The sequence below is a fragment of the Vulpes vulpes genome, chromosome 1, assembly GCF_048418805.1.
Source record: "Vulpes vulpes isolate BD-2025 chromosome 1, VulVul3, whole genome shotgun sequence".
Taxonomy (NCBI): domain Eukaryota; kingdom Metazoa; phylum Chordata; class Mammalia; order Carnivora; family Canidae; genus Vulpes; species Vulpes vulpes.
In genome coordinates, this window is record NC_132780.1 from 81303022 (window position 1) to 81314824 (window position 11803).

The 11803-nt window shown below is 37.6% G+C and overlaps 1 protein-coding gene across 1 annotated transcript in view; it reads left to right on the top strand.

Moving 5' to 3' along the window:
• Positions 1 to 11803, top strand: part of KATNA1 (katanin catalytic subunit A1) — a 46233-nt gene that overhangs the window by 32987 nt on the left and 1443 nt on the right. Inside the window, exons 5-10 of the mRNA XM_025997986.2 lie at positions 1969 to 2090; positions 3343 to 3448; positions 4718 to 4876; positions 10003 to 10129; positions 10820 to 10954; positions 11269 to 11395. Coding sequence (XP_025853771.1) covers positions 1969 to 2090; positions 3343 to 3448; positions 4718 to 4876; positions 10003 to 10129; positions 10820 to 10954; positions 11269 to 11395 — 776 coding nt within the window. The remainder of the gene's footprint in view (positions 1 to 1968; positions 2091 to 3342; positions 3449 to 4717; positions 4877 to 10002; positions 10130 to 10819; positions 10955 to 11268; positions 11396 to 11803) is intronic.

Here is an 11803-nt window from a genome sequence, read left to right on the forward strand (position 1 = left end):
TGAAGGTGACACTAAACCGCTGAGCCACCCGGGCTGCCCCCTTCTCCTCTTTTAAAGGCAATACCTTCCTTGTTTGTTTGTTTTATGTTGGTATTAGATAGTGAATATGTATATTGTGAGACAGACACTTACTGACCATCTAGTGTAAGACTTTTGAATGTGTAAATATTGGTTAAGTTTAGATACTAATACAGACACATTAATGCTGACTTTAGATAACAGCACTGACAAATAATGTATGGGCAAAACAGTATTAAGGAGACAATGTAAGAATTCTAGTACAAGACCAAGTAAATGACTGTCTACCCTAATGCAGACCTTCATAAATTTTCTTGCCTTATAAAATTCATGAGTGTGTCTAATTTTTTCACAGCACCTTTAGGACAAAAAGAATACTCATACATTGGTGAAGAAGTTAGGTTCAGACAAATTTGCTATGTCCTAACAGTGTATGTTGGGCACTGCTCAGTTTCTCAGACATTGGAGGCAGAGTGGATATTTCTCTGATTCCTCTTTCACCTTGATTTTTCCCACTGTTTGTTTTATTTTATTTTTATTTATTTTTTTAAACATTTCACTTATTTATTCATGAGAGACACACAGAGAGAGAGGGAGAGAGAGAGAGAGAGTCAGAGACACAGGCAGAGGGAGAAGCAGGCTCCATTGCAGGAAGCCTGATGTAGGACTCAATCCCGAGACTCCAGGATAACACCCTGGGCTGAAGGCAGGCACTAAACCGCTGAGCCACCCAGGGATTCCCCCCACTGTTTGTTTTATCATAGAAACTGCCAGAAACCCAGCTTTACAAAAATTTGGCATTATTGAAAGGAATGCAGCAGTTTTAATTTAGAAACAGAATTGCCTGGAGCTGGTAATTCCCCTAATATTCAACAGATACTGCTGGGTTTCCCTAAAAAAATGTAAAATATCCTGCAGTGCTCTGTGAGTTTCCCATTTTGCCCTGGAATGTTTTAGTACAGGGCTTAGGAGCTGTGGCCCTAATGATTGCTGTCACAGAGGATGGGAGGGAATCACACCTGGGACTGGGATGTCTCTTTTGGAGTGAGGTAAGAACAGTGAAAAGCAATGTTTTAAGAGCATTAATGAGTAGGTGATTAAGAGTGAGTTGTAAATGGGGCATCTAGGTGGCTCAGTTGGTTGAGTATCTGACTCTTGGTTTTGGCTTAGGTCATGATCTTAGGGTTGTAGGATAGAGCCCTATGTGGGGCTCTGTGCTCAGCATTTCATGCTTGAAATTCTCAGCCTCTCCGTCTACCCTTCACCCTACTCACATGCATGGTCTCACTCTAATTAATAAATAAATAAATATCAAATAAATATCAATCATACATACATACATACTTTCCTTTTTTTTAAGAGTGAGCTGTAATCTCAGCTACATAAACTGTCTTTAAACTTTTTTTTTTAAATATTTTTTTAATTTTTATTTATTTATGATAGTCACAGAGAGAGAGAGAGGGGGGCAGAGACACAGGCAGAGGGAGAAGGCAGGCTCCATGCACCAGGAGCCCGATGTGGGATTCGATCCAGGGTCTCCAGGATCGCGCCCTGGGCCAAAGGCCGGCGCCAAACCGCTGCGCCACCCAGGGATCCCAACTGTCTTTAAACTTATCTCCTCTAAAGCTTTGAGATAAATATCACTATCTGATATTCACTAGTAATCACTGTTCATCTCAATGTTGATTTTTTAATTCTAATTTGTATGCATAATATTTTTGTTTTTCTTGAACATTTTTGTCATACTTTTTATGTAAAAATAAAGATTGAATATGAAACTCTAATAATTCACTCTGATGTTGATAGAGAAGAATGACTGAATAGCCTTGATTCTCTATTACTTGTATTATTAGATTAGCTCTTTTAAAAATATCACTGGAGTCTGATCTTTGTTTCTGAGTATAATTTTTTGAGTCAATCAGAAGCTCTTGTTTTTTTCTCCTGATGTAGAACAAATCACCTGCTGCAGTTACCGAACCAGAGACAAGTAAATTTGATAGTACTGGATATGATAAGGACTTAGTAGAAGCTTTGGAAAGAGATATAATTTCTCAGAATCCCAATGTTCGATGGTAAGTTATATCACAACAAAATAATTAGGCGCTGATAATGCATTTAGGGAAAGTAAATGGAACCAATCTGGGCATGCACTGAAGATCAGTCCTTGGGGATGGAACCAGAGTACATGCAGTGTGAACCCAGCACTTGGTTTAGGCTCTACCAAGTTTTTGTTGAGATTTTTTTTTTTTTTATTTAAGAAAGTAACAAATGATAAGTAAGTTTCTATTTAGAAAAAATCTTCTATACAGAGTGGGAATAAGATCACAGAAATTCCATCTTCTTTCTGGGACATCCTCTACTGGTGAAATGGCAGTGATTCTTACGCATGTGTGTTGTTTTTGTTTTTTGTTATGTAAGCTCAATGCCCGAGTGCCGCTTGAACTCAAAACCCTGTCCAAGACCTGGAGTTGCATGCACTGTTGTCCCATTGTTGCTTGTTATCGATAGGTTTATCCTGTGGATGTTGCTTTTATTTTCTATGATTTTGAGCAGTGATTCTCAACTTGATTTATCATATCTAATCAAAGAACTGTAATTCTCTGAGTTCTCTAAAAGCTCCTTTTCAAAAAAACCTAAAAAAATAAAAGGCCCCCTTTCCCACAAAGTTAGGTTCATTCTGTTATATATTTTTCATTAAAACCTTATGATTTTTAGGTATGGTTTTGGGGGTATTTTAAAAATATTTTTTGGTATTTTATATTTATACAGTGAACATATACTTTCATGAAAATGCCACATGTACCAGTAATAGTAGTAGCAGAGTTTTCTACTGGTTGGTGATGACTTCATAGTAGTCTCTATGATACTCTTCATCCTTGGTGCCTATTTCTTAAAAGGGTTGGGGGCAACAATATTGTAGCCTGCCTCTGCTTTATGCCTTTTTTATTCTTTATTTTTTATTATTATTATTTTTTTAATGGGCTCATTGTCTCTAAATCATGGAGTTTATGAAAGGAGCACCACAAGGCCAGGAATTTAAAATGAAGTCACATGATAAATACTTAGAGTAGGTCTATAGACCAGTGTTCTCATTCACCACATTGGAAATCATTATTGCCAAGAATTGATGATTCAGATTGTGCTCTGTGTATACTGGTTGGTGTGGCAGGCCTCATCACAGTGTGCTAGTGCACTGGTACCTAGGGAGGGGCTTTGCATTCTGGCAGCAGTGTAAAACCGTGTGCTTCTGTGGTTCTCAAGAGTGATTGCATACAGTTACATGCATAATCTAAGAGGGTGTTGATAAAATCTCTCTTCTTTCAGGGATGATATTGCTGATTTAGTAGAAGCTAAAAAGTTGCTAAAGGAAGCTGTGGTGTTACCAATGTGGATGCCAGAATTCTTTAAGGGCATTAGGAGGCCATGGAAAGTAAGTTTATTACTGTTAATGGCAAGTACATTGTTGTAGAAAATGAGTATTTATTGTATTCAGGGAAGTGAGGGGGAAAAATAGATAAGTACTCATTCGATACAGGTATGTCTCAGTTTTTTTTTTTTAAATTTTTATTAGAGTTCAATTTGCCAACATTTAGCTTAACACCCAGTGCTCATCCTGCCAAGTGCCCCCCTCAGTGCCCATCACCCAGTTGATGACCTAGTCACCCCCACCCCCCGCCCACCTCCCTTTCCACTACCACTTGTTCATTTCCCAGAGTTAGGTGTGTCTCATGTTTTGTCACCCTCACTGATATTTTCACTCATTTTCTCTCCTTTCCCTTTATTCCCTTTCACTAAATTTTTTTTTTTTTTTTTTTTTTAGATTTTATTTATTTATTCATGAGAGACAGAGAGAGAGAGAGAGAGGCAGAGACACAGGCAGAGGGAGAAGCAGGCTCCATGCAGGGAGACTGACGTAGGACTCTATCCCGGATCTCTCCAGGATCATACCCCGGGCTGTAGGCAGCACTTAAACCGCTGAGCCACTGGGGCTGCCCCCCTTTCACTAATTTTTATAGTCCCCAAATGAATGAGACCACATAATGATTGTCCTTTTCTGATTGACTTATTTTACTCAGCATAATACCCTCCAGGTCCCTCCAAGTCGAAGCAAATAGTGGGTATTTGTCATTTCTAATGGCTGAGGAATATTCCACTGTATACATAGACCACATCTTCTTTAGCCATTCATCTTTGAATGGACACCGAGGCTCCTTCCACAGTTTGGCTATTGTGGCTCAGTTTTTTTAAGAAATCATGAGCTGATCTGAAAAGAGACTGAAAAAAACTCTTTCTTGGATTTAGAAAATGTGTTAATGGCTAACTCTGCACTTACTAAAAATTCTTGAAATATTAATTGATAAGCTACAAAATTCTGGACATTCTTGAGTACAGCTGTGTAACAAAAAGACAAATTTGTTCAAACAAAAGACTAGCAGGAAATACATTCAAATACTATTGGTACATATGATTATTATGATGTCAGTATTATGACATTATCTTTTTCTCATTTCTGAGTTTCAGACTTTAAATATAACCTTTTAAAATGAATGATGTAAATTGGTGATAAAGCATCCTTTTGTTTATTTTTTTATTTATCTTAATATTATATATTAGTTGAAAATTAGTTCTCAGTAATGGAATTCTTGTGAATTAGAACAGTGGCAGGTTAATCTCAGTTATGTTATTATTTTCCCAACAGGGAGTGTTGATGGTTGGCCCACCCGGCACAGGAAAGACCCTCCTTGCTAAAGCAGTAGCTACAGAATGCAAGACAACATTCTTCAATGTGTCTTCATCAACTCTAACTTCCAAATACAGAGGAGAGTCCGAGAAGCTTGTTCGTCTATTATTCGAAATGGTGAACGTTTAAGACAATTCTAATGATTCTTTACCTCTCAAATGGGGGAGAGAGTGGGTCAAAACTATCTGCAGTGTGTAGAGTAGCTAGGCAGGCTGATACTGTTTCCAAAGTGTGATTCCTATGCCCTCAAAACTAGAGCCCTTTAATTACATGAGTTTTAAGTTTTAATTTGAGTTTTTCTGTGTGTTCTTTCATCTAGAGGAAGAGTCATCTCTGTTGGCTTATAGGCATGTTCACATTATAAGATCTGCATTACTAATCTGCTCTAGGAGTTTAGAATACTATGTTTTTGAAATCAGTAGACTTAGTTATAATATAGTAAATTTAGTGTAGTAACAGTAACTCAGAACAGTGAAAATCAAGTAGTTATGGATTAGATCACCTCCAATCCATTAACTATGCTAAATACCTTGAGTTTAATGATCCAGTCTTTGGATTGTTACTTCTTTGCTTGTTAATTTGAGTTTCTTTTTTTCCTTCTTCAAACCCCACTAATCTGAGTATCAATAGGAGGAATATAAGTGAATGAATTCTAGTAGAGCATTTGGATTGAATTCAGCAGCTTTTTAGTGGTTATTTCAGTCTTGCCTCATTTAAACAATAGTGTAGTTATATACATTAGGGCAGAGTTATGCTTATTATACGGGAAGTGACTTGCATTCTTAACTCGAAAGATTCCATCATGAAAAAAAAAAAAAAAAAGAAAGAAAGATTCCATCATAGACAAAACCTTAGATGACAGTGTTAATTTGACACTAGATCTTACTTCATAGGCTCCAAATAAAACAAAACAAGCAAATGAAAACCCTTACAATTTGAGGTTATCCATTTTCTGTAAAAGTTTTTATCCCTGTATCAATTCCCATTTTCTTCTTCAAGTTTGATAATTCATAAGACAGGATGTAAATTCTAATACGTTCTTAATAGTTTATCAGTAGTTTATACTGCAGTAGGAATCTAGTGGAGAACGTCTTAGATGAGTTTGGAAAATTAGTTTGCCCTTTGCTTCAGGGGAAAAAATTATATTGCTAAATTATAAAATTATAATTAAATATATATTAATATATTTTATTAATATATTTTATATAAATTATAAAAGTATTATAAATTATTATAAAATTATAATTAAATATATTAATATATTTTATTAATATATTTTATAATATATTAAAATTATATTACTAAATCAGCAATATCATCCCTGAAAGAAGAGATATTTTATCAACACCCTCTTAGATTATGCATGTAACTGTATGCAATCACTCTTGAGAACCACAGAAGCACACGGTTTTACACTGCTGCAGAATTCCAGAATATCCAGGCTTTTTAAAAATGTAAGCTTAATGGGCACCTGGGTGACTCAGTCAGTTGACCGTCTGCCTTCAGCTCAGGTCATGATCCCAGGGTCCTTGGATTGAGCCCCCGCATCAGGCTTCCTGCTCAGTGGAAGTTTGCTTCTCCCTCTTCCTCTGCCCCTTCCCCTGCTCATGCACATTCACATGCTCTCTCTTTCTCAAGTAAATAAAAATAAAATCTTCAAAAAAAAAAAAAAGTAAGCTAAATACAATAAATGGCTAAGTATGGAGTCTTTAGAGTCAGGTGGCCCAGCTACAGATCCTACCTCTGTCACACTTCCCTAGCTGGCTAACTTTGGACCAATTCCTTTCCTGATCCACAGTTACTTTATCTATAAAAGGAAGACCACAATACAGGAATTACCTCTGTAATGTTTGGATGGTGAGATGAACTAATGCATGTACATTGCTTACAATAGAGCCTGACTCATAAGGGCTAATAGATATTAGCTGCTCTGTTTAAGAATTACTATTTTTAGACAGTCCGGGTGGCTCAGTGGCTTAGTGCCACTTTCGGCCCAAGGCCTAATCCTGGAGTCCTGGGATCAAGTCCCACGCCGGGCTCCCGGCATGGAGCCTGCTTCTCCTTCTGCGTGTGTCTCTGCCTCTCTCTCCCTGTATCTCTCATGAATAAATAATTAAAATCATAGGGGGATCCCTGGGTGGCTCAGCGGTATAGCGCCTGCCTTTGGCCCGGGGCGCGATCCTGGAGTCCCGGTATCGAGTCCCCCATTGGGCTTCTGGTATGGAGACTGCTTCTCCCTCCTCCTGTGTCTCTGCCTCTCTCTCTCTCTATGTCTATCATAAATAAATTAAATCAATCAATCAATCAATCTTAAAAAAAAAATCTTAAAAAAAAAGAATTACTACTTTTTTTAAAGATTTTTCTTTTAAAGATTTTATTTATTTATTCATGAGAGAGAAAGAGAGAGAGAGAGAGGCAAAGACACAGGTAGAGGGAGAAGCAGGCTCCATGCAGGGAGCCCGACGTGGGACTCGATCCCGGGTCTCCAGGGACTCGATCCCGGGTCTCCAGGATCACGCCCTGGGCCAAAGGCAGGCACTTAACTGCTGAGCCACCCAGGGATTCCCCCAGGGCTGCCTTTTTTTAAAGATTTTATTTATTTGAGAGAGCAAGAGCACAAGCATGGGGAGCAACAGGCAGATGTGAAAGCAGGCTCCCACTGAGCAGGGAACTTGATGCAAGGCTCGATCCCAGAACCTTGAGATCATGACCTGAGCCAAAGGCAGATGTTTAAGCCACTGAGCCACCCAGGCATCCCTATTTAAGAAATTATTTGATAGGTTTTCTTTCTTTTTTTTTTTTTTTTAAGATTTTATTTATTTATTCATGAGGCAGAGAGAGAAACAGGCTCCATACAGGGAGCCTGATGTGGGACTCAATCCTGGCACTCTGGGATCACGCCCTGAGCCAAAGGCAGACACTGAACCGCTGAGCCACCCAAGTGTCCCCGTTTGATAGGTATTCTAATGGAGGGTTTATATTCAAGAAAACCAAACATTTTCTTCTGTGTGGGGAAGCCTCTTACAAAGTGCTAATTTACATTACTTTTTATAGTGAGATTCATGTGAAACAGCTTATTTTTCACCGGCTTCCCTGGTATTAACCATCTTCAAATAAATGCCTGCTTAATTGGAGTGTGCTACTTTGAGTTGCCTACTTGAGTAGAGGCTCAATCACAAGCCAGTCTGGAGCTTTTGCCTTTGTGACTTTTGATTACGGATCATATTTAAAACTGGCTTAGTTTTTTTTTTGTTTTGTTTTTTTTCTTTGTTCACTGTATGGACTCTCAAGGAGTACTTGAGTTGGACTGCCACTCACATCTTTTTTGACTGCTATAGAGATAACTTGCCTCCCAATTCCCTAGAATTGCTCAAAGCAAACATCTCAAGGCCTGTATTTTCTTTTTCTGTTTTCCCAAGGCCTATATTTTAAATAATGCCACTTAAAATAGAAGTCTGTCCATGATTTTTTCTTGACATGGTAACACATACCAAAACTTAATGGTATAATTTTTGTTGTATTGTCAAGAACTTTGATTTTCAAGTGTCAGAGTTGGCCTCTCTTAAAGTAGTGGAACAAGAATGTGTAGGATAGTTTATGAATGAAAATGGGAGCTTCTCTTACCAGAAGGGATGCTATATAAGCAATTGGTATTCACTCTGAATCTTTCTGTAGTATTTTCCATGTCATGCAAAACCAATTTTACATGTTCTGTGTAGCCTCTGTTTTAAGTCAAACTGTTCTTCACACCCTCAATATTTGGGAAGAATCTACTGGGTTTTTTCTTGGTGTGGCAACAAATAGATTGAAATTTAATTTTTGTTAATGTTAGCTTCTGTAGACAGATGCTTTCTTGCTAGAATTTCAATTGAGGATTTTCTTGGATGCTTTTTTTTTCCTTATTTTCCTGAACATTTTTTTTTCATATTCTATTTCTTGAAAAGAATACAAAATTTTTGTAAACAGTACCTAAAATCCAAGTAAGGATGCTTTACTAAAATTAAATTATCTCTGGAGAGGGAACTGATGACTTAGAATTCAAATTTTCAACTAGAAAAGTGAGATTTAGGTATTAGGATTTTCCAAGTGGACAAAAACTGCATCCATACTTTTGGAGGCATAGTTTTCCACACAGTGAATTGCCTCTTAGAAGATCCTAGATTATAACTTCATGGTCCAAAAGAACTGATAGACCCAGTATAATTGCATGTTCAAGTTCATAATGTTCATTTGCCATCATGGACTTTATTTTTGGAAAAACCTTCGAAAAGTGCTATTCATTAAGCTGTGTTTTGAGAAATCATTGTCATCATTTAGGTTCAAACTCTCTTATGCAGTGATTCTGTAAGTTTGGATAATTCATTTAAAAATAATTAACTACTTGGGCACCTGAGTGGCTCAATTGGTTGGGCGTCTGCCTCCAGATCAGGGTACGATCCCAGGGTCCTGGATCGATTCCTGATGGGGCTCCTTTCTCAGTGAGGAGTCTGCTTCACTCTCTGCCCCTCCCCCCCTGCTTGTGATCAGTCTCTCTCTCTCTCAAATAAATAAATAAAATCTTAAAAATACTTAAGTATGGGGCTTCTGGGTAGCTCAGTCAGTTAGGTGTCCCACTCTTGATTTTGGCTTGGGTCATGATCTTAGGGTTGTGAGATCGAGCCCCATGTCGGGCTCCTCACTCATGAGGGAGTCTGCTTTTCTCCCTTTCTCTCCCTCTCTTCCCCTCTGTCCCTCTCCCCACTAATGCTCTCTTGCTCTAAAATAAGTCTTTAAAAATAAAAATGATAAATTATGAACTTCTTTAGTTACTGTAATGTATTGTCAAGTGAAAAATGGCAATTTAATTAGGTTTCTTAGAGGGAATCTATATGATTTAAGGTAATGGTTCTCTGTAACCAATTTTTTCTTGAACTGTAGAACACTTACCAATATCTATGAATGTTTTCTTGCCACTATTGTCCTTATTGTTGGAGTGCACAAGATATAATTCTGTATTTATATCACTCATGAATAAATAAATATTGCCAGTTAAAGTACTGAATGGTACAAAAATTGCCATGTAATTTTTAAGTCTATGATAAGTTTCTATTAGAAGCTGTCTTTTAGCTGCTCCAGTTTATCTTCTCCCCAGTAATAGGACTAGAGAGATGTGATGTGGCAGGTTCCTGGGCTCTTTTCTAATTGCTACAGATTATTTTTTAAATGAAATAAAAACCTGGTGTTACATGTTTTTTTTTATTTAGGCTCGATTTTACTCTCCAGCCACCATATTTATCGATGAGATAGATTCCATTTGTAGTCGCAGAGGGACTTCTGAAGAGCATGAAGCAAGCCGAAGGGTGAAAGCCGAACTGCTGGTTCAAATGGATGGTATGCATGTCTGTATATTGACTAAGCTCTGCTCCTAGGGCTCACCCACACAACTCCTGACGACTAGGGAGGGCTGGCAAGTAGGTCCTGGAGATTGACAGTATATTGGGTACATGGACTTGGGGACATGCTAGAAATAATGGCTGTTCAGAGCACTCATGGGCATATACTCTGATTTGTTTTCAACAATAAAATTGAAATAAATGCAAATAAATTTGCTTTAGGGATATATGTGTTTTTGAAAAATTTTAGAAATTGGTATGTAGTTAAACTGAGCTGGTCTTTTGATTAAATCTATTTGAGTCCAGGCAGCCCGGGTGGCTCAGTGCTTTAGTGCTGCCTTCATCCCAGGGCCTGGAGACTCCGGATCAAGTCCCACGTCAGGCTCCCCACGTGGAGCCTGCTTCTCCCTCTGCCTGTGTCTCTGCCTTCTGCCTCTCTCTCTATGTCCATCATAAATAAATCTTTAAAAAAAAAAAATCTATTTGAGTCCTATTTTTTTTCCATACTAAACCTTATTTTTGGGGGCCACAAATTCATATATGTACCATTTACCTTAGAAGCCCTTAGGGAGACTTAACTATTACACTACCTTTATAATTTAGTCCTAACTATGCAATTTTTAAGTAGTTGAGCTTTATTTTGTATATTCTGACTTCCTTTTTACTTTCTCCTCACCCTTTGTTTTAGGTGTTGGAGGTGCTTCTGAAAATGATGACCCTTCCAAAATGGTTATGGTTCTGGCAGCTACTAATTTTCCCTGGGATATTGATGAGGCGTTAAGACGACGTCTTGAAAAAAGAATCTATATTCCATTACCATCAGGTTATCTGCATTTGAATCTTGTCAGAAAGCTTATGTTAACTCTTTGGTAGTTTTGCTTAGAGATTTTAAAATTTGGTAGTAATTACCTTTCCTGTAAAGAGACAAATGTAGGATATCTTTCTTACATTAACTGGTTTTGCTATATCTAGAACCTGAAAGACTTGGTATTGGGAAATTTTAAATTTAGTGAGGAAGGGCTTTTAAATTTTTAAGCAAATGAGCTCTAAGAATTGGAAAGCAACTTCTCATTTAAAGTAGACTTGAGAAAAAATAAGTTTATATTGAAAGCTTACATTTTTTGTTTCCATCATTAGCAAAAGGCAGGGAGGAGCTGTTACGAATAAGTCTACGTGAACTGGAATTGGCTGATGATGTTAACCTTGCAAGTATAGCAGAAAATATGGAAGGTTACTCAGGTGCAGACATTACCAATGTGTGCAGGTATGAATTATTTTGGAAGTATGGGGTTTTGCGAGTATAAACGTCTGTTAGGAAGTTTTCATGCTGAATTAATAGGATATGTGAAGAGTAAAGACCCACATTAGAGTCTTTATTCACAGACAGGAGTTTTGGTATTAAGTTTGTGGAAAGGCGCTGGTAGGAATTTCGGCATGTTGCACATCACTGAACAGTTTGCAGTGCATTTGAAAGCTGCTGGTTCAAGAAGCTAATGTTAGAACAATCGATATAATACAGGAAATCAATAGTTATATTGGATTTTTAAACTATTGGCGTACTTAGTATACTTTTTCATAAGAAATACAATTGTGATATTGATTGGGCATACTCTAGGAGGAATACAATCTCATTTCAGTGCAAGGTCCAAAATAGGACAGGAACAGGAATAAA